This window comes from Bos taurus, chromosome 3, assembly GCF_002263795.3.
Source record: "Bos taurus isolate L1 Dominette 01449 registration number 42190680 breed Hereford chromosome 3, ARS-UCD2.0, whole genome shotgun sequence".
Taxonomy (NCBI): Eukaryota; Metazoa; Chordata; class Mammalia; order Artiodactyla; family Bovidae; genus Bos; species Bos taurus.
The window spans coordinates 95139759-95164379 of NC_037330.1; the positions used below are offsets into that span (position 1 = coordinate 95139759).

General features: G+C 37.1%; 1 protein-coding gene across 3 annotated transcripts in view; it reads right to left on the bottom strand.

The window, feature by feature from the left end:
• Positions 1 to 832: 832 nt before the first annotated feature.
• Positions 833 to 24621, bottom strand: part of C3H1orf185 (chromosome 3 C1orf185 homolog) — a 45635-nt gene continuing 21846 nt past the window's right edge. Inside the window, exons 4-5 of one of the 3 annotated variants that reach the window (XM_059884909.1) lie at positions 3160 to 3196; positions 833 to 1552 (exon numbers count right to left, since the gene is read on the bottom strand). In XM_059884909.1, coding sequence (XP_059740892.1) covers positions 1158 to 1552; positions 3160 to 3196 — 432 coding nt within the window. In that variant the 3' untranslated portion in view covers positions 833 to 1157. 3 annotated transcript variants of the gene reach the window in all.

Sequence of the window (24621 nt, forward strand, 5' to 3'; positions counted from 1 at the left end):
ATGACTTTCTTCTCTGGGATAGGCAATAAGATAGAAGTTGGTAGAAAACCAAGAAATAGAGACCAAATTTTTTTTTACCATTCTTTACAAACCTCTAACTAAAATGGCTTATTTTATTTAGGAATGGATGTAGAGAGATATAGAGAGATATTCTCACAATCCAATCAACAAATATGACCAGATGCTTCAAAAGAGAGAGGTGTTCTAATCTTTTTTAATATCCTCTCTAAGAGAGAAGTGATGGGCCTGTATAATGCTACTACCATATTTGAGACAAGTTTCCTTTCATTTATTGTAATAGACATGATTTATCTCTTGGGAAGATATGCACAAGTCCCAGTATGAGTGTTTTAAGCACAAAAAGTAATGATATATTTCATTGTTTTTCTCAAGAGAAAGAAAAACAGGGCCTAATTACATGAAGAGTATTTATGAGAAAGAAAAAATGATTAATTATGGGGTAGGTGTCAAAAATTCCTTGGAGCCATAAATTGAAATTTGACCAAGGATTTCTCAGACTAGAGAGAAATTCTGGTTCATCCTAGCTTGAGTCAGGTACTTATGAACATAACTGCTTATATCTTCATCATAGTGGGGTAAGGGTCAGAGGGTCATTCTGAGAAACAGACATAGGATAGGGCAAAGAAAATTATTTTCTGTATTTTTCAGTGTTCCAGGCTCCCCTAGAGGAGCAAAGTTATATTGCTTATGAAAATCATGGCGTAATAAGATTTAAATGGTAGGTGATTTATGTATTTAAAAATCAGAATAGCTGATGGAAGTATTCTGCCCAGTCTTACCCACACTGAAATAAAACTGAATATGTCAGAGGTATAAAGAAATGCTGCAAATGCTTTATTTAAAATGTATCTGTGCTGAGGATTTCTTAAAGTATTCTCCTATGTGTTAAAATACATTTGTATTATCTATTATATCCTTTGATGAGATACAAGGAGTTAAACTTAATGTTTATGATATCACTGTACTTCTTCCTGTAATTTTGTTTCTACAAATAATTGGAAAGGGAAGTAGGACCACTCTATGGTAAAGAACAAAAGAAATAATATTAGCATGGACATGTTAAGAGACTCAGAAGCTGGTAATTCAGTTTTAACTTTACATGATTTCAGGGTACACAAAGTTTCAAAAGAAAAAAGTCATTCAGTATTATGTTGAAGGTTTTGTATTTCAACCTCTGTATTTCTTTGCGTAAATATTTCCTTAAGGTTATCATCTTTTTGATCATCACGAAGTGTCATATTTAGTACATTTTCAGTACATTGTTCTAATGGAATGGTTGTCAAGTATGAAAATACTTTTTCCATTAGAGGCTCCCCGAGAAAAGGCATCGAAGGGCTCTTTTTCATTTGAGAATCATCAGAATACCAGTCATCAGCTATTTCTACACTTTGGCTGTAATAAAAATCAGATGGTAATGTTGATAAGCTTAAGGTAACACTGCTGGGATTTGTTGCCGAGCTAGACTCTGAGGGGTCACAAATGACTTTTTTTGTTGCAAGGCAGAAATCATCTTTAGAATAACCATTATTTGCTGTAAAACAAAACAAAACAAAACAGATTTACTATGAATATTGCATATTCATGAGACAAATCTTAATATAAGGATAATGTTACTTTCTAAAATTCAAACTCTTTTTAGGGTTTTTAGGAACAGAATAATGCAACAGTGAAAATTCTAAGTTGCTATCAATATCTACACAATGTTAAATATTTAATGGGGAATCAGCAATATTTTCATGATAGACCAGAGTAGAAAAATCTATTCTAAATAAAATTGACCTGTCTTAACAGAAGAAGATTCTAAACAGGCTAGAAAGCTCAGTTCTGGAATGTCCCTTAAAATCAGAGATGGCAGATAGTTTAACTATTTAGGGCTAAATATTATCTTATTTAAAAAATAAATTGTGGCTCAGGAAACTCAAACAGAGGCTTTGTATCAACTAGAGGGGTGGGATGTGGAGGGAGATGGCAGGGAGGTTCAAAAGGGAGGGGATATATGTATAGCTATGGCTGATTCATGTTGAGGTTTGACAGAAAACAACAAAATTCTGTAAAGCAATTATCTTTCAATTAAAAAAAGAAAAGTAAGAGAAAAAAATAAATTTTAAAATATCTCCTTAAGCAGATAAATTGGGGCTTCCCTGTGGCTCAGATGGTAAAGAATCCGCCTGCAATATGGGAGACTCGGGTTTGATCCCTGGGTGGGGAAGATCCCCTGGAGAAGGGAATGACTATCCACTTCAGTATTCTTGCCTGGAGAATTCCATGGACAGAGGAGCCTTGAAGCCTATAGTTCATAGGGTCAAAGCAGCTAAATTACAAAATGTTTGTCCACCATGGGACCAAACTGGCTTTATACCAATTAAAGTAACAACTAAATTAACATTCATATATAATGCCTTAGAATTTGCACAGCAGTTTGATATACTTCCAGATCTCATTTATCCTTTCAATCTTTCAATTACTACTCAAGGTAGTTATCAACCTTTTTCACAAAAGATATTACTGAGACTGAGACTTAGAGAAATGAGTCACCAAAACCAGATACAAAACGGACTTTGTTCTAGATCTGTGTTACTGTAAGTCCCATGCTTCTGCCATTACATTATTTATGCTGTACAGTTGCAAATAAAATGTTAAGTTTTAGAAAATATCACATTTACAAAATATCTTAAAACAACATCTTTTATGATATTTTACATAGTTTTGATGTGAATATGTAACATTAATTTTAAAGCTGTTTTAAATACCTTATTACATTCTATATTCTGCATTTCTAAACTTATGTAGGACAGTAAGGCTTTGAGGTACTAAGTCAATATCTAAAGGGTTACAAAATGCTCATGCTTTTGACTCTCCATCATGTCTCTATGGCACTGACTCTGATACCTTTGGGTATAAATAAGGGACAAAAAAAAAAAATTAAAATTTCACATTTTAAGATAGGACATTGCAAATTTTGTTTTCTAAAAAAATGCTCATTCATATACTAATAAATAGATATTTCCCTTGAGTTTTCATGATTTTAAAAATATTTAGATATCTAGTATATATTTAAGATAGCCTCTCAATTCTTTAAAATGTGAATTGCTAAAAGTTGATTATGACTTATTCTAATAAACTGTTGAGAAAAAGTACCTTTTATACAAGCTGTTTCCTTTTTTCTTTGCTCCTCCTACATAAAAAATATTATTTGTATTTTAAAAATAGTTTTTAAATAATTACTTGATATATACTTATGTGATAATATATGTTAATATCATAACAAAATTTTGATAAAATCATATTTTTTCCATGATATGAATTTATCTCACCAAACTATATTGACAGGAAAGAAAATGTGTTGAGGTATCATCCGAAAAGAATGTGAATTGGCTCAAGAAGGCAGTCTCCAGGATAGGGAATGAAGGGTGAAATAGAGTTCAACAGGATTATTTCTCTCTATTCTCACCAACTTAGAGTTGCTTGGTTAGAACTAGTGATGACAAAAAAAAGTAATTACAATTCCTAGACTTACTCATCCATTAACTAATAACAACAAAAAAGTAAATTCTGGCTGAAAGCTTTTATAAAAATGCTATTATTTTGAAGCCAATAAAACATCTGATAAAACAACACATTTCAGATATGTTCTGGAAAGTGTAGTGGTGTAGTAGTTCTCAAACTTAGGGTATCAGAATCATCCAGTGTGTTTATTAAAAATGCTGTTTCTTAGACATAATATCAGACCACTAAAACAGATTATCAGGCAGTAGGGATTACGAGTATCTATTGTAAACCACTCCATAAGCGATCTGATTCAGTTTTTCCTTAGACTACTAGATAAATGATGAGCTAATGCACAGAGTGTTTGGTATGCAGTGGGTGAAGACAGAGAGACAAGACTGTCTCGTGTTACAGGGGAACAGTGTTGGTACTCTGTGCTGATCTTCAGTGTTCTGTTTGCCAAAAAGGCTTGATTAGGAGATACACACACACACACATGGAATATACATATAGATGGGATAACACATAAGCACTTTTTTTGGAGTCTACTTTACTTTTTGATCATTTTTACCGTTTATTAATACAAATGTCAGTATAGGCTCCTGACTTACCTTGCCTGGATCTAGGATCAAGTCAATTTTCCCACACGGGCCTGCAGTTTAATCTAAGAAGTTCTGGAATCAAGTTCTGGGCTATTCTATGCTCCTGCCTACACACGGGCTTCCCTGGTGGCTCAGTGGTAAAGAATCAATCTGCTAATGCAGGATACAAGGGCTTGATCCCTGGGTGGAGAAGATCCCCTGGAGAAGTAAATGTCAACCCACTCCAGTATTCTTGTCTGGAGATTTCCATGGAGAGAGGAGCCTTGTGGTCTACAGTCCATGGGGTTGCAAAGAGTTGGATATGACTGATGACTGAACAACATATAAATTATATTTGAAACTGCTTTTCAGACTTTCATGTGCCTATGTATTACCTGGGGGAACTTGTTATAATATAGATTCTAACTCAACAGGTCTGGGGTGGGGTCTGAGATTCTGGATTTCTAACAGGTTCCCAGGTAATGCTGATACTCTTGGTATGGGAACAATAGAGTAAGGTCCTAGACTTATTAAAATTCTACCCAAACTAGGGAATGACAAAATGGGCATTCTTATATATTTCTCTATATATAAATATATAAACCACTAGACCATTCAGGTATGACTTAAATCAAATCCCTTACAATTATACAGTGGAAGTGACAAATAGACTCAAGGGATTAGATCTGACAGACAGAGTGCCTGAAGAACTATGGATGAAGGTTCATGACACTGTACAGGAGGCAGGGCTCAAGATCATCCCCCAGAAAAAGAAATGCAAAAAGGCAAATTTGTTGTGTGAGAGGGTCTTACAAATAGTTGAGAAAAGAAAAGAAGTGAAAGGCAAAGGAGAAAAAGAAAAATACACACATTTGAATGCAGAGTTCCAAAGAATAGCATGGAGAGATAAAAAACAATAGAATGGGAAAGACTAGAGATATCTTTTAAAAAATTAGAGATACCAAGGGAAAATTTCATGCAAAGATGGGCTCCATAAAGGACAGAAATGGTACGGACCTAACAGAAGCAGAAGATATTAAGAAGAGCTGACAAGAATACACAAAAGAACTGTAGAAAAAAGATCTTCATGACCCAGATAATCACAATGGTGTGATCACTCACCTAGAGCCAGATATCCTGAAATGCAGTCAAGTGGGCATTAGGAAGCATCAATATGAACAAAGCTAGTGGAGGTGATGGAATTCCAGTTGAGCTATTTCAAATCCTAAAAGATGATGCTGTGAAAGTGTTGCACTCAATATGTCAGCAAATTTGGAAAGCTCAGCAGTAGCCACAGGACTGGAAAAGGTCAGTTTTCATTTCAATCCCAAAGAAAGACAATGCTAAAGAAAGTTTAAACTACTGCACAATTGTACTCATCTCACACGCTAGTAAAGTAATGCTCAAAATTCTCCAAGCCAGGCTTCAGCAGTATGTGAACTGTGAACTTCCAGATGTTCAAGCTAGATTTAGAAAAGGCAGAGGAACCAGAGATCAAATTTCTAACATCTGTTGGATCATCAAAAAAGCAAGAGAGTTCCAGAAAAACATCTACTTCTGCTTTATTGACTATGCCAAAGCCTTTGACTGTGTGGATCACAATAAACTGTGGAAAACTCTTAAAGAGATGGGAATACCAGACCACCTTACCTGTCTCTTGAGAAATCTGTATGCAGGTCAAGAAGCAACAGTTAGAAATGAACATGGAACAACAGACTGGTCCCAAATAGGGAAAGAAGTACATCAGGACTGTATACTGTCACCCTGCTTATTTAACTTATATGCAGAGTATATCATGAGACATGCCAGGCTGGATGAAGCACAAGTTGGGATCAAGATTGCCAGGAGAGATATCAATAAGCTCAGATATGCAGATGACATCACCCTTACAGCAGAAAGTGAAGAACTAAAGAGCCTCTTGATGAAACTGAAAGAAAAGAGTAAAAAAGTTGGCTTAAAGCTCAACATTCAGAAAACTAGGATTATGGCATCTGGTCCCATCACTTCATGGTAAATAGATGGGGAATAGGTGGAAACAGTGGCAGACTTTATTTTGGGGGGCTCCTAAATCACTGCTGATGGTGACTGCAGCTATGAAATTAAAAGACGCTTGCTCCTTAAGAAAAGTTATGACCAACCTAGACAGTATATTCAAAAGCAGAGACATTACTTTTCCAACAAAGGTCTGTCTAGTCAAAGCTATGGTTTTTCCAGTAGTCATGTATGGATGCGAGAGTTGGATGATAAAGAAAGCTGAGCACTGAAGAACTGATGGTCTTGAACTGTGGTTTTGGAGAAGACTCTCGAGAGTCCCTTGGACCACAAGGAGATCCAACCAGTCCATCCTAAAGGAAATCAGTCCTGAATATTCATTGGAAGGACTGACGATGAAGCTGAAACTCCAATACTTTGGGCACCTGATGCGAAGAACTGACTCATTGGAAAAGACCCTGATGCTGGGAAAGATTGAAAGCAGGAGGAGAAGGGGACCATAGAGGATGAGATGGTTGGATGGCATCACTGACTCAATGGACAAGAGTTTGAGCAAGCTCCAGGAGTTGGTGATGCACAGGGAAGCCTGGTGCACTGCTGTCCATGGGGTCGCAAAGAGTCAGATAAGCTGAGTGACTGAACTGACTGATATTAATAGGTATAATTTTTCTAGAGGGCAATTTAACAAATCCTCTTCTAGAAAATTATTATGCCAGGTAAATAATTTTGGATTTACATTAATACCCAGTTACCAGAATTTTCATCACAACACAGTTTAGCATTTTTAAAGTCTACAATGTAAAATTCTAAGAGTAAGGAAATATTTAAATATATAAGGATATATAGATGTTAGTAAAATGAGTATTCTTTCAAAAATGATATGCTAGATCAGAAGTAAGTAAAGACTCAAAAAATGATGGGGATATATAAAAAAGACAGAGGAATAATCTTGAACAAGTGGCTCACCGGTTAAGTTTAGGAAAATTTGAGCAACAAATTAATGATAGTGATGGATTGTAATCTGCTAAATAAAATAGAAATCCATGAATCTATACTGACAATAAAGCAGAAATAGATGTTTTTCTGGCACTCTCTTGCTTTTTCGATGATCCAGCAAATGTTGGCAATTTGATCTCTGGTTCCTGTGCCTTTTCTAAATCTAGCTTGAACATCTGGAAGTTCATGGTTTATATATTGCTTAAGCCTGGCTTGGAGAATTTTGAGCATTACTTTACTAGCGTGTGAGATGAGTGCAATTGTGTGGTAGTTTGAGCATTCTTTGGCATTGCCTTTCTTTGGGATTGGAATGAAAACTGACCTTTTCCAGTCCTGTGGCCACTGCTGAGTTTTCCAAATTTGCTGGCATATTGAGTGCAGCACTTTCACAGCATCATCTTTTAGGATTTGAAATAGCTCAACTGGAATTCCATCACTTCCACTAGCTTTGTCCATAGTGATGCTTCCTAAGGCCCACTTGACTTCACATTCCAGGATGTCTGGCTCTAGGTGAGTGATCACACCATCGTGATTATCTGGGTCATGAAGATCTTTTTTGTACAGTTCTTCTGTGTATTCTTGCCACCTTTTCTTAATATCTTCTGCTTCTGTTAGGTCCATACCATTTCTGTCCTTTATCGAGCCCGTCTTTGCATGAAATGTTCCCTTGATATCTATAATTTTCTTAGGAGATCTCTAGTCATCAGGTGGCCAAATTATTGGAGTTTCAGCTTTAGCATCAGTCCTTCCAATGAACATTCAGGGCTGATTTCCTTTAGGATTGACTGGTTTGATCTCCTTGCAGTCCAAGAGACAGATCAATTAGATGCACTGAAAACTGCAAAGCCTACAGCTGGCACTGGTTAACAACAACAACAACAAAAAAAGTGGAGCAACTTTGAGGAGATGTCCCATGTCCAAGGCAAAGGAGAAGCCCCAGCAAGATGGTAGGAGGGGCAAAATTGCATTTAGAGTCAAAACCCATACCTGCCAGAGATGCTCAGAGGGCTCAAACAAACCTTGTGCCCACCAGGATCCAGAGACTCCAGAGACTGAGACAGAACTGTGTTTGAGTGTCTCCTGTGGAGGTATGGGTCAGCAGTAGACTGCCACACAGGCAGGGACTCTGGGTCCAGCAGACTTGGGTATGGCATAAGCCCTCTTGGAGGAGGTCAGCATTAACCCCACCATAGAGCTGCCAGAACTTACACAGGACTGGGGAAATAGATTCTTGAAGGGAACAAACAGAACCTTGTGCATACCAGGACCAAGGAAAAAGGAGCAGTGACCCCACAAGAGACTGACTCAGACTTGCCCATGAGTGTCTAGGAGTCTCTGGTGGAGGCGTGAGCCGGTGGTGGCCTGCTGCAGGGTTAGGGGCACTGAATGTAGTAGTGCAAGCATGGGACCTTTTGAAGGAAGTCACAATTATCTTCTTTATCTAAGCAAAAATGGCTGTCTGAGGAGGCATTACAAATAGCTATGAAAAGAACAGAAGCAAAAAGCAAAGGAGAAAAGGAAAGATATACCCATTTGAATGCAGAGTTCCAAAGAACAGCAAGGAGAGATAAGTAAGCCTTCCTCAGTGATCAGTGCAAAGAAATAGAGAAAAACAATAGATTGGGACAGACTAGAGGTCTCCTCAAGAAAATTAGAGATACCAAGGGAACATTTCATGCAAAGATGGGCTCAATAAAGGACAGAAATGGTATGGACCTAACAGAAGCAGAAGATATTAAGAAGATGTGGCAAGAATATGCAGAAGAGCTATATAAAAAAGATCTTCATGACCCAGATAATTACAGTGGTGTGATCACTCACCTAGAGCCAGACATCCTGAAATGTGAAGTCAAGTGGGCATTAGGAAGCATCACTATGAACAAAGCTAGTGGAGGTGACAGAATTCCAGTTGAGCTATTTCAAATCCTAAAAAATGATGTTGTGAAAGTGCTGCACTCAATATGTCAGCAAATTTGGAAAACTCAGCAGTGGCCACAGGACTGGAAAAGGTCAGCTTTCATGCCAATCCCACAGAAAGGCAATGCCAAAGATCATTCAAACTACCACACAATTGCACTCATCTCACATGCTAGCAAACTAATGCTCAAAATTCTCCAAGCCAGGCTTCAATAGTATGTGAATCATGAACTTCCAGATGTTCAAGTTGGTTTTAGAAAAGGCAGAGCAACCAGAGATCAAATTGCCAACATCTGCTGGATCATCAAAAAAGCAAGAGAGTTCCAGAAAAACATCTATTTCTGCTTTATTGACTATGCCAAAACCTTTGATTGTGGATCACAACAAATGGTGGAAAATTCTTAAAGAGACGGGAAAACCAGACCACCTGACCTGCCTCTTGATAAATCTGTACGCAGGTCAGGAAGCAACAATTAGAACTGGATGTGGGACAACATACTGGTTCCAAATAGGAAAAGGAGTATGTCAAGGCTGCATATTATCACCCTGCTTATTTAGCTTATATGCAGAGTACATCATGAGAAATGCTGGGCTGGATGAAGCACAAGCTGGAATCAAGATTGCCAGGAGAAATATCAATAACCCCAGATATGCAGATGACACCACCTTTATGGCATAAAGTGAAGAAGAACTAAAGAGCCTCTTGATGAAAGTGAAAGAGGAGAGTGAAAAGGTTGGCTTAAAACTCAACATCCAGAAAACTAAGATCATGGCATCTGGTCCCATCACTTCATGGCAAATAGATGGGGAAAATAATGGGAATAGCGAGAGACTTTAGGTTTTTTTTGGCTCCAAAATCACTACAGATGGTGACTGTAGTCATGAAGTTAAAAGACGCTTGCTCCTTGGAAGAAAAGTTATGACCAACCTAGACAGCATATTAAAAAGCAGAGACATTACTTTGCCAACAAAGGTCTGTCTAGTCAAAGCTATGGTTTTTCTAGTAGTCATGTATGGATGTGAGAGTTGGATGATTAAGAAAGCTGAGTGCCGAAGAATTGATGCTTTTGAACTATGGTGTTGGAGAAGACTCTTGAGAGTCCCTTGGACTGCAAGGAGATCCACCCAGTCCATTCTGAAGGAAATCAGTCCTGAATGTTCATTGGAAGGACTGATGATGAAGCTGAAACTCCAATACTTTGGGCACCTGATGTGAAGAACGGACTCATTTGAAAAGACCCTGATGCTTGGAAAGATTGAGGGTAGGAGGAGAAGGGTTCGACAGAGGATGAGATGGCTGGATGGCATCACCAACTCAATGGACAATGAGTTTGAGTAAACTCCGGGAGTTGGTGATAGACAGGGAGGCCTGGTGTGCTGTAGCCCATGGGCTCGCAAAGAGTTGTATATGCCTGAGTGACTGAACTAACTAACTAACTACAGTCAGCACTGGTCACCAAAAAAGGAACCAATTCTTCTCCACAATAACATCCATCTGCATATCATATAACCAATGCTTCAAAAGTAGCTGTGTGTTTTCTGGGATCAACCATCTCCTTGGAAAACTTACTGCATCTCTTGCAAAAAACTTGGCCTCCATTCTGTGCTTCTGTGTGAGTTTCAGGAACAATACTCAGGCAGAGGGTCCTCTGTGGTTAGGGGAGCCCTGAATTTGGATAAGATTTCACTTGAATATTCATTGGCTCTAGTAATTTGGTTAAAGTAGGAGAAGACTCTTAATTCCAAGGGGTCAAATATCCTCCTTGAAACAAAAATGGAAAAGATTAACTAACTCATGGAAAGAATTTTGTGATAAACCTAATATCCTGGGACTACTTTTGTAATAGTACTTTCTTTTCTCATCACTCATTTCCCTTTTGTGTGTCTTGAATAATATCATTTTTAAAGATTTAATAAAGATTTCTCTGTCAGTAAACCTCCCCCCCCCCCCACCAAAAAAATTAGAATGAATTGGGCTACAAAGGTTTGCCTCATCCGCCACATTCACCTGATCTCTTGCTAACTGATTACCACTTCTTCAAGCATCTTGATGACTTTTTGCAGGGAAAAATGCTTCCACAACCAGCAGGAGGCAGAAAATACTTTTCAAGTTTGTTGAATCCCAAAGCATGGATTTTTGCAAGACAGGAATAAACAAACTTATCTCTCATTGGCAAAAATGTGTTGATTTTAATGGTTCTTATTTTGATTAATAAAGAGCTGTTTGAGCCTAGTTATAATGATTTAAAATTCACATCTGAAACTACAACTACTTTTTCACCAATCTAGTATAAACAACTCAAACATCTTTCAACTGATAAACAGATAAACAAAATATGATATAGTCATACAATGGAATATTATTCAGCCATGAAAAAGAATGAAATACTGATATATGTAATAACAAGGATGGACTTTGAAAACATTATGCCAAATGAAAAGGTCGATACAAGAGACCATATATTGCATATTTATAAGAAATTCCAGAACAGACAAATCTATAAATATAGAAAGTAGACTAGTATTTGTCTAGGTCTAGGAGGATTGGAGGAAAATGGAGGGTCAGTGATTGCTAAGGGTATGGGGTTTCTTTTAGAGGTGATAAAAGTATTTTAAATTGATTGTGAAGGCTGTTCTACAACTCTGTGAATATCTAAAAATTTCTGAAGTATACACTTTAAAAAGGCAAATTATACATTATGTGAACTATACCAGTAAAGCTGTTAAATATAAAACAAAACAGCCTAAAGCTAAGAAACTTTTAGAAGAAAATTTAGAAGCAAATTTTTGTGACCTAGGGTTAGGCTAAGAGTTCTTGGTTATGACACTACAGGCATGATCCAAAAATGAAAAATGTATAACTCAACAACAAAAAGGCAAACAACCCAATTTAAAAATGAGTAGAAGGCCTAAACAGACATTTGACCAAAGAAAAAATAAAGGTGGCTAGTAGGCACATGAAAAGATGCTCAACATTGCTAATATTAGAGAAATGCAAATCAACTACAGTGAGGTACCATCTCACACCAATCAGAAAGGCCATCATTAAAAAGTCTACAATAACATGCTGGAGAGGATATAGAGAAAAGGTAACCCTCCACTACACTGTTGGTGGGGATGTGAGTTGGTACAACCACTGTAGAAAACAGTATGAAAGTTTCTCAAAAAACTAAAAGAGAATTACCATATGATCCAGCAATCACACTCCTGGGCATATATTCAGACAAAACTATGGTTCAAAAAATTATATACACCCCTATGTTCATAGCAGCACTATTCACAACAGTCAAAATATGAAAACAACTTAAATGTCCAATGACAGATGAATGGATAAAGATGCCATGGTACATACATACAATGGAATACTACTCAGTCATAAAAATAATGAAATAATACCATCTGCAACAACATGGATGCAACTAGAGATTATCATACTGAGTGAAGCAAGTCAGAAAGAGAAAGACAAATACTATAAGATAATATTTCTATGTGGAATCTAAAACATGACACAAGTGAACCTATGAAACAAAAACATAACCACAGACATACGGAACACACTAGTGGTTGTCAAAGGGGAGGAATTATGAGGGAGGGATGGTATGGGAGGTTGGAGTTAGCAGAGGTAAGCTTTCATACATAGAAGAGATAAACAAGGTCTTCTTGTATAGCACAGAGAACTATATTCAATATACTATGATAAACCACAATGGAAAAAATATATTAAAAAGAATGTGTATATATGCATAAGTAAATCATTTTGCTATGATTTCCTAGGTGGTGCAGTAGTAAAGAATCCACCTGCCAATGCAGGAGATGAAAGAGATGTGGGTTCAATCCCCGGATTAGGAAGATCCCCTGGAGTAGGAAATGGTAACCCACTCTGGTATTCTGGCCTGAAAAATTCCATGGACAGAGAAGCTTGGCAGGATGCAGTTCACACGGTCTCAAAGAGTCAGAGAGTACAGAGAGACTGAGCACACACACACACACACAAATATATATAACTAAATTACCTTTCTGTATAGCAGTAATTGAAACAGCACTGTAATTCAACCATCCTTCAATAAAAACAAAGCAAAAAGGGAAAATAGATAAATAAAATCTTATGCTTTGCAAACTTCTCTGTTGACAAGATGAAAGCACAATCATCAACTGGGGGAAAATATTTGTAAATCACATGTCTGACAAAAGAGACTTGTATACAGAATACACACTCTAAATTAATCAGAAAGATAATCCAATTAGAAAATGCACAAGAAAGCTGAAGAGACACTTCACCAAGAAGATACATGATGGCAAGTAAAAATATGAAAAGCTGTTCAACATCACTGCCCATTAAAGAAATAAAAATGAAAATCACTAAACATATTTAAATGGGCTTCCCCTGATGGCTCAGTGAGTAAAGAACCCATCTGTAATGCAGGATACACAGGAGACATGGGTTTGATCTCTGGGTCAAGAAGATGTCCTGGAGGAGGAAATGGCAACCCACTCCAGAGTTCTTAACTGGAAAATTCCATGGACAGAGGAACCCAGCAGGATATACTCTATGGGGCTGCAAAGAGTTGAACATGACTGAGGAAATGGCATACACACAAACAAATTTAAATGGCTAACATTTAAAATGCTGCTAAGTATCAAATGATAATGAGGATGTGGAAACATGATTCTCTTACACATTATTGGTGGGTATATAATATGTTACCATCTGCAAGTCAGTCTGGGAATTTCTTTTAAAAGTAAACATATTGGGACTTCCTTGGTGGTCTAAAGGTGGAGAAGCTGCCTGCCAATGCAGGGGACTTGATTTGATCCCTGGTCTGGGAAGATTCCACATGCCACAGGGCAACTAAGTCTGTGCACCACAACTACTGAGCCTGCCCGCCCTACATCCTGTGCTCTGCTACAAAGAGAAGCCACTGCAGTGAGAAGCCCATGCACAGCAACTAGAGAATACCCTCAGCTCACTGCAACTAGACAAAGCCCATGCAAAGCAACAAAGACCCAGCACAGCCAAAAAAAAAAAAAAAAAAGCACACACTTACCGCATGATCCAGCAACTGCATTCCTGGGAATTTATTCTAGAGGAACTGAAACTAATGTTTTCAGAAAAGCCTGTACACAAACAATCATGGCATGCTTATCTTGTAATAGTTCATAACTAGAAACAAATCAAATACTCCCCAGTGGTTAAATGGTTAAGCAAACTGTGGTATACCCACACAATGTTATACTACTCAGCAATTAAAAAAGAAAAAATATTGATACATGCAATGCTATGGAGGGATCTTAAGGGCATTATGCTATGTGATGAAAACCCAAGCTCAAAAAGCCATAAAGCTATTGGATTCCATTTATATAAAATTCTAGAAATGAGGCAATTAGAGAGATGGAGGACAGAATCAGAGGTTAAGGAAAAGGAGGGAGGATGTGACAATAAAGGCTAGTATGAAGGAGTTTCTTCATGGCAATGTAACAGTTCTGTATGTTGACTGTCATGGTGGTTATACAAATCTATATATATGATAAAATGTCATAGAAATATATGCAAAAGCAACAAAGAGTAAGTACATGCAAAAATTGGTAAACTTTGAGTTAGGTCTGCAATCTAAATTTCCTGGTTTTGATAATGCATACTTAAAAGTATACTTTTCATGAAGTATACTTATGTAAGGTGTTGTCATTGGGCAAGTGGGTGATGGATATATAAGGCATCTTTCTAATTTTTTTGCAACTTTTGATTTTCAATTCAGAATAAGATAAAACAAATCAATTGTATTTATATTTGCTAACAACAAAAATAGGGAAATAAAAAATTTAAATCAATACTACTTACCATAGCATAAAAATATCTATAAATAGGGCTTCTCTGGAGACTCAGTGGTAAAGAATCCACCTGCCAAAGCAGGAGAGATGGGTTTGATCCCTCGTCTGGGAAGATCTCATATGCTGCAGAGCAACTAACACTGTGCACCACAACTACTGAGCCTGTGCTCTACAGCCTGGGAACCACAATTACTAAGCTTATGTGCCTCAACTACTGAAGCCCACGTGTCCTAGGGCCTGTGCTCCACAAGAAGAGAAGCCACTGCAATGAAAAGCCCATGCACCACAATGAACAGCAATCCCTCTTGCCACACCTAGAGAAAAGCCCACACAGTAATGAAGACCCAGTGCAGCCAAAAATAAATAAAATTGTATTAAAAATACCTATACTTACAGAAAAGGAGTTCGTCAAGGCTGTATATTGTCACCCTGTTTATTTAACTTATATGCAGAGTACATCATGAGAAACACTGGACTGGAAGAAACACAAGCTGGAATCAAGATTGCCGGGAGAAATAGCAATAACCTCAGATATGCAGATGACACCACCCTTATGGCAGAAAGTGAAGAGGAACTAAAAAGCCTCTTAATGAAAGTGAAAGTGGAGAGTGAAAAAGTTGGCTTAAAGCTCAACATTCAGAAAACGAAGATCATGGCATCCGGTCCCATCACGTCATGGGAAATAGATGGGGAAACAGTGGAAACAGTGTCAGACTTTGTTTTTCTGGGCTCCAAAATCACTACAGATGGTGACTGCAGCCATGATATTAAAAGACGCTTACTCCTTGGAAGGAAAGTTATGACCAACCTAGATAGCATATTCAAAAGCAGAGACATTACTTTGCCAACAAAGGTCCGTCTAGTTAAGGCTATGGTTTTTCCTGTGGTCATGTATGGATGTGAGAGTTGGACTGTGAAGAAGGCTGAGTGCCAAAGAATTGATGCTTTTGAACTGTGGTGTTGGAGAAGACTCTTGAGAGTCCCCTGGACTGCAGGGAGTCCAACCAGTCCATTCTGAAGGAGATCAGCGCTGGGATTTCTTTGGAAGGAATGATGCTAAAGCTGAAACTCCAGTACTTTGGCCACCTCATGCGAAGAGTTGACTCATTGGAAAAGACTGATGCTGGGAGGGATTGGGGGCAAGAGGAGAAAGGGACGACAGAGGATGAGATGGCTGGATGGCATCACTGTCTCGATGGACGTGAGTCTGAGTGAACTCCGGGAGTTGGTGATGGACAGGGAGGCCTGGCGTGCTGCGATTCATGGGGTCTCAAAGCGTCGGACACAACTGAGCAACTGACGTCATCTGATACTTACAAATAACTCTAAAACAAATGTGAAGGACTTCTATACTGAAAACAATGAACTAAAATAAAATATTAGCTCAATAAATCAAATTAATAACTTTAAAGAAGTCAACAAGAATAATATCCTCATAGATTAGAAGAATCAATAATATTCAGTTCAGTTCAGTTCAGTTGCTCAGTCGTGTCCGACTCTTTGCGACCCCATGAATCGCAGCACGCCAGGCCTCCCTGTCCATCACCAACTCCCAGAGTTCACTCAGACCCACGTCCATCGAGTCAGTGATGCCATCCAGCCATCTCATCCTCTGTTGTTCCCTTCCCCTCCTGCCCCCAATCCCTTCCAGCATCAGAGTCTCTTCCAATGAGTCAACTCTTCACATGAGGTGGCCAAAGTACTGGAGTTTCAGCTTTAGCATCATTCCTTCCAATCTCCTTGCAGTCCAAGGGACTCTCAGAGTCTTCTCCAACACCACAGTTCAAAAGCATCAATTCTTTGGTGCTCAGTCTTCTTCACAGTCCAATGTATGGATGTGAGAGTGCACACTCTCACATCCATACATGACCACAGGAAAAACCATAGCCTTAACTAGACGGACCTTTGTTGGCAAAGTAATGTCTCTGCTTTTGAATATGCTATCTAGGTTGGTTATAACTTTCCTTCCAAGGAGTAAGCGTCTTTTAATTTCATGGCTGCAGTCACCATCTGCAGTGATTTTGGAGCCCAAAAAATAAAGTCTGACACTGTTTCCACTGTTTTCCCATCTATCCATTCTTCCTAAGTTGACTTATAGATTCAATGCCAGTCCAATAAAAATTCAAGCAGGACTTTTTAAAGAACTAAATAAGCTGCTTTCTAAATTTTATGGAAAAACAACACACCTAGAGTAGTCAAAATATTCTTGAACAAAGAAAAACAAAGTTGAAGGATTTACTACACTTGATTCCATGACATAACACTACAGTAATCAAGACAGAAGAATATTGTTTAAGAACAAATAGCTCTGTAAAAAGAATATAGAGTTCAACAAATAAACCAATACATATACAGTAGATTGATTTTCATTCAAAGTGGCTAATTAGTTCAATGGGGAAAGAACGTCTTTTTAACAAAATTTTCTGGAACAATTGGATATGCAACTTGACCTGTACTTCACAGACCTAAACATAAAACCAACACTATACAGCTAAGACAAATATAGACTATTTTTGCAAACTTAGAAAGGTAGATATTTATTAGACAGATACAAATGTCTTTTAAAAGAAAAAAATCATAGTCTCAATCAACATTGAAAATTTCTGCCTACCAACTGATACTATTTTAAAAATGAACAGATAAGCTACAATCTGGAAAAAAAAATTCACAACATATATATCTTATAACAGACTAATTCCAAATTGTATTAAGAACTCCTAGAAGTCATTATTTAAAAAACAAACAAACAAAATCAATCTTTAAAAATGACCAAAAACTTAAATTGGCAAGTCACACACAACAAATATGCAACTGGCTAATGAACACATGAAAAGGTGCTCAACATCTTTGCTTATCAGAAAAATATAGATTAATAGCATATGGAAATGCCATTCCACACCTGCTAAAATAGCAAAATTAAAAATAAAACACTAGTAACACTAAATGTTCACAAGGATGTGGAGAAACTGGAACATCTGCTTATTGTTGATGGGAGTGAAATAAGTTATAACCACTTTGGAAGCTGTTGGCAGTTTCTTATAAGGATATATATATGACTACTCAAGCCACACTGATTTCCATGCCAGGTATTTTTCCAAGAAAAATACCAAAAGTTTTTACTAAAAGTACACAAATATTTACAGCAGCCTTACTCATACTAGTCAAAAACTGAAAAAACTCAAATGTCCCTCACTAAGAATACATAAACATGTTATTATATAATCATACAATGGAATTGTTGTTCAGTCGCTAAGTTGTGTCCAACTCTTTGTGACCCCATGGATTGACTGCAGCACACCAGGCTCCCCTGTCCTTCACTGTCTCCCATAGTTTGCTCAAATTCACGTCCACTGAGTCAGTGATGCTATCTAACCTTCATCTGCTGCCCCTTTCTCCTTTTGCTTTCAATCTTGTCCAGCCTAAGAGTCTTTTTCAATGAATCAGCTCTTTGCATCAGGTGGCCAAAGTACAATAGAACACTACTTACCAATAGAAAGAACAAAGTTTTAACATATAAATTAACATAGATGAATCCTAAAAAATTGTATTAAGTGAAAGCCATATGTAAAAGGTATATATTATACAATTCCATTTGCATGAAATCCAGACAAAGATTAAAACTAAACTTTGCTGATAAAAATGAGAAAGTGCTTGCATGGAATGGTTAGAAGAACTGACTGGAATGGGACATATGCTAACTTTTTCAGGTGATAAAAATATTCCGTACCTTGTTTTTAGTGTTGTTTAAATGCATATACAATAGTGGAACACCTAAGGTCTTGCATTCTATTGCAGGTAATTATACATCAATAAAATATTTTAAAAATCATATCAAATTTGACTTCAGTGGTATTCTTCCCCCCCAAATCCATAACTCTAGTATAATAATGAGAAAAATATCAGATAAATCCAAATTAAGGAACACTGTACAAAATACACGACAGTGCTATTCAGAGGGAGAGGGTGGGGAGATTTGGGAGAAAGGCATTGAAACATGTATAATATCATGTATGAAACGAGTCGCCAGTCCAGGTTCAATGCACAATACTGGATGCTTGGGGCTGGTGCACTGGGATGACCCAGAGGGAGGGTATGGGGAGGGAGGAGGGAGGAGGTTTCAGGATGGGGAGCACGGGTATACCTGTGGCGGATTCATTTTGATGTTTGGCAAAACTAATACAATATTGTAAAGTTTAAAAATAAAATAAAATTTAAAAAAAAAAGAAGGAAAGATGTAGATATAGTCACAGAGTGGAAGAAATTAAAGACAAATGCAGTGTGTTATCCTGGATTAGGTCTTGAAGGAGCAAAAGGAAATTCATGTAAAAGCTGGTGAAACCGAAATAAAGTCTGGAGCTTGGTTACTAGTGATGTATCAATGTTGGTTTCTTCAGTTCAGTTCAGTTCAGTTGCTCAGTCGTGTCCAACTCTTTGAGACCCCATGGACTGCAGCACACCAGGCTTCCCTGTCCATCACCAACTCCCAGAGCCTACTCAAACTCATGTCCATCACACTGGTTTCTTAGTTTTGACAAAAATATAACAGCAAAAATATTTTTAACATCATGGGAAATAGGTAAAGTACAAGACAATTCTATACTGTATTACTTCTGTCACTTTCCTATAAATTGAAAACCATTCCAAAATACTTTACTTAAAAACCATATAATATTTCTAGCCAATAAGTAAAAAAAAAAAAACCATATCATAAAAACATAAAAAATGTTTTCCAATAATAAAAACTAGTATAGGCCAGGAAAGGATTGGACTGGGAGTTTAGAATTAGCAGATGCAAACTGGTATATACAGAATGGGTAAACAGCAAAGTCCTACTGTATAGCACAGGAAACTATGCTCAGTATCCTGTGGTAAACGATAATGCAAAAGAATATGAAAAAGAATGTGTATATACACACACACACACATACATATGTATAACTGAGTCACTTTGATGTACAGTAGTAATAAATATAACACTATAATTCAACTATACTTCAATGAAAAATGAACTTTAAAAAAAGCTAGTATAAGATGTGCAAGATTTTATAAATTGATCTAAAATTGCACTACAGTTTCCCTCAAAACCCCAAAAGAATATTGGTAAGTGCTACTAGGCAGTTGAGCAAACATAAGAGAAAAAGTGAAATTGGGTTGCTATTTATACCAAACAGAGAAATAAATTCTAGATTGGTTAAAGATCTATGTAGTCAGAGTATAAAACTCTTAGATGACAACACAGAAGAGTATCTTTATGACTCTGCAGTAGGGAAAGAAATAAATAATAAAGGAAAGGGTTGAGAAATTAGTTTACATTAAAAGTTAAAGTATATTTTGTTCATCAAAACACACCATCAAATAGTGAAAACAAAAACAGAATCAGACTCAGAGACATAGAAACAAACTTATGGCTACCAAATGGGAAAAGTTGAGGGGGTAGGGAGGAGGGATGAATTAAGAGTACGGGATTGGAAACTGGTGTGGAGATCATAAAGGTGGGAAGTCAGGGGGGTAGTGGTGGGGAGGCTGTCCTAAGATGGCAGATAAATAGGACAGGGAGACCACTTTCTCACCCAAATTCATTGAAAGATCATTTGAACGCTGAGCAAATTCCACAAAACAACTTCTGAATGCTGGTGGAGGACACCAGTCACCCAGAAAGGCAGCCCATTGTCTTCAAAAGATGTTTTATCATTGGTGCAGCATGGATGGAGAAGTTTTGAGGCCACTGTAAGAATAAGACTGAAAGCCAGAGGCAGGAGGCTTAAATCCAAAACATGAGAACACCAGAAAACTCCTGACTCCAGGGAACATTAATCAACAAGAACTCATCCAAAAGCCTCCATACGTACACTGAAACCAAGCTCCACCCACAAGCCAACAAGTTTCAGAGCAAGACATACCGAACTAATTCTTGAACAACGCAGGAACACAACCCTAAGCATTAAAATACAGATGGCCAAAAGTCATACCAAACTCATAGATACCTCAAAACTCACTACTGGACACTTCATTGCACTCCAGAGAGAAGAGATCCAGAACCACCCACCAGAACACTGACACAAACTGCCCTAACCAGGAAACCTTGACAAGCCACTCATCTAACCCCACCCACAGGGACGAACTTCCACAAGAAAAAGGAACCACAAACTTCCAGCCTACAGAAAGGCCACCCCAAACACAGCAATCTAAACAAGATGAAAGGGCAGATAAATATTCAGCAGGTAAAACAACATGATAAATGCCCACCAAACCAAACAAAAGAGGACAAGATAGGGAGTCTACCTGAAAAAGAATTCAGAATAATGATAGTAAAAATGATCCAAAATCTTGAAAACAAAATGGAGTTACAGATAAATAGTCTGGAGACAAGGATTGAGAAGATGCAAGAAATGTTTAACAAAGACCTAGAAGAAATAAAAAAGAGATAATGAATAATGCAATAACATTATTCATTAATAATGAGATCAAAAACACTCTGGAGGGAACCAACAGTAGAATAACTGAGGCAAAAGATAGGATAAGTGAGGTGGAAGAAAGAATGGTGGAAATAAATGAAGCAGAGAGGAAAAAAGAAAAAAGATGAAAAGAAATGAGGACAACCTCAGAGACCTCTGGGACAATGTCAAAGGCCCCAACATTCGAATCATATTAGTCCCAGAAGAAGAAGACAAAAAGAAAGGCCATGAGAAAATACTTGAGGAGATAATAGTTGAAAACTTCCCTAAAATGGGGAAAGAAATAGCCACCCAAGTCCAAGAAACCCAGAGAGTCCCAAACAGGGTAAACCCAAGGTGAAACACCCCAAGAAACATATTAATCAAATTAATGAAGCTCAAATACAAATATTAAAAGCAGCAAGGGAAAAAGAACAAATAACATACAAGGGGATTCCCATAAGGATAACAGCTGATCTTTCAATAGAAACTCTTCAGGCCAGAAGGGAATGGCAGGACATACTTAAAGTGGTGAAAGAGAAAAAACTAAAACCCAGATTACTGTACCCAGCAAGGATCTCATTCAAATATGAAGGAGAAATCAAAAGCTTTACAGACAAGCAAAAACTGAGGGGAATTCAGCACCACCAAACCAGCTCTTCAGCAAATGCTAAATGATCTTCTCTAAATAGGAAACACAGAAAAGGTGTATTAACTCGAACCCAAGACAACAAAGCAAATGGCAACAAGATCATACTTATCAATAATTACCTTAAATGTAAATGGGTTGAATGCCCCAACCAAAAGACAAAGATTCACTGAATGGACACAAAAATGAGACCCTTATATATGCTGTCTACAAGAGACCCACCTCAAACCAAGGGATACATACAGATTGAAAGTGAAGGGCTAGAAAAAGATATTTCATGCAAATGGAGACCAAAAGAAAACAGGAGTGGCAATACTCATATCAGATAAAATAGACTTTGAAATAAAAGCTGTAAAAAGAGACAAAGAAGGACACTACATAATGATCAAAGGATCAATCCAAGAAGAAGATATAACAATTATTAATATATATGCACCCAATATAGGAGCACTGCAATATGTAAGGCAAATGCTAACAAGTGTGAAAGGGGAAGTTAACAGTAATACAATAATAGTAGGAGATTGTAATACCCCACTCACACCTCTGGATAGATCAATTAAACAGAAAATTAGCAAGGAAACACAAACTTTAAATGATACAATGGATCGGTTAGACATAATTGATATCTATAGGACATTTCACATCAAAAAAATGAACTTCAACTTTTTCTCAAGTGCACATGGAACCTTCTCCAGGATAGATCACATCCTGGGCCATAAATCTAGCCTTGGTAAATTTAAAAAAAAAAAATGAAATCATTCCAAGAATCTTTTCTGACCACAATGCAATAAGATTAGATGTCAATTACAGAAGAAAAACTATTAAAAATTCCAACATATAGAGGCTGACCAACACACTGCTGAATAACCAACAAATCACAGAAGAAATCAAAAAAGAAATACAAATATGCATAGAAAAGAATGAAAATGAAAACACAACAATCCAAAAACTATGGGACACTATAAAAGCAGTGATAAGGGGAAGGTTCATAGCAATACAGGCTTACCTCAAGAAACAAGAAAAAAGTAAAATAAATAACCTATCTCTACACCTAAAGCAACTTGAAAAGGAAGAAATAAAGAACCCCAGGTTTAGTAGAAGGAAAGAAATCTTAAAAATTAGGGCAGAAACAAATGCAAAAGAAACAAAAGAGACCATAGCAAAAATTAACAAAGCCAAAAGCTGGTTCTTTGATAAGATAAACAAAATTGACAAACCACTAGCCAGACTCATCAACAAAATTAGAAGTGAAAATGGAGAGATCACAACAGACAACATAGAAATACAAAGGATACAAGAGACTACTATTAGCAACTCTATGCCAATAAAAAGGACAACTTGGAAGAAATGGACAAATTCATAGAAAAGTACTCTTTCCAAAACTGAACCAGGAAGAAATGGAAAACCTTAACAGACCCATCACAAGCACGGAAACTGAAACTGTAATCAGAAATCTTTCAGCAAACAAAAGCCCAGGTCCAGATGGCTTCACAGGTGAATTCTACCAAAAATTTAGAGAAGAGCTAACACCTATCCTACTCAAACTCTTCCAGAAAATTGCAGAGGAAGGTAAACTTCCAAACTCATTCTACAAGGCCATCACCCTAATACCAAAACCTGACAAAGATGCCACAAAAAAAGAAAACTACAGGCCAATATCACTGATGAACATAGATGCAAAAACCCTCAACAAAATTCTAGCAAACAGAATCCAACAACATATTTAAAAAAATCATACATCATGACCAAGTGGACTTTATCCCAGGGATGCAAGGATTCTTCAATATCCACAAATCAATCAATGTAATACACCACATTAACAAATTGAAAAATACAAACCATATGATTATGTCAATAGATGCAGAGAAAGCCTTTGACAAAATTCAACATCCATTTATGATAAAAATCCTCCAGAAAGCAGGAATAGAATGAACATCAGTTCAGTTCAGTTCAGTCGCTCAGTTGTGTCTGACTCTTTGCAACCCCATACCTCAACATAATAAAAGCTATCTCTAACAAACCCACAGCAAAAATTATCCTCAATGGTGAAACATTGAAAGCATTTCCCCTAAAGTCAGGAATAAGACAAGGGTGCCCACTCTCACCACTACTATTCAACATAGTTTTGGAAGTTTTGGCCACAGCAATCAGAGCAGCAGGAGAAATAAAAGGAATTCAGATTGGAAAAGAAGAAGTAAAACTCTCACTGTTTGCAGATGACATGATCCTCTACATAGAAAACCCTAAAGACTCCACCAGAAAATTACTAGAGCTAATCAATGAATATAGTAAAGTTGCAGGATATAAAACCAACACAAAGAAATCCCTTGAATTCCTATACACTAACAATGAGAAAACAGAAAGAGAAATTAAGGAAACAATTCCATTCACCGTTGCAATGAAAAGAATAAAATACTTAGGAATATATCTACCTAAAGAAACTAAAGACCTATATATAGAAAACTAGAAAACACTGGTGAAAGAAATCAAAGAGGACAGAAATAGATGGAGAAATATACCGTGTTCATGGATCAGAAGAATCAATATAGTGAAAATGAGTATACTACCCAAAGCAATCTATAGATTCAATGCAATCCCTATCAAGCTACCAACGGTATTTTTCACAGAAGTAAAGCAAATGATTTCACAATTTGTATGGAAATACAAAAAAACCTTGAATAGCCAAAGCAATCTTGAGAAAGAAGAATGGAACTGGAGA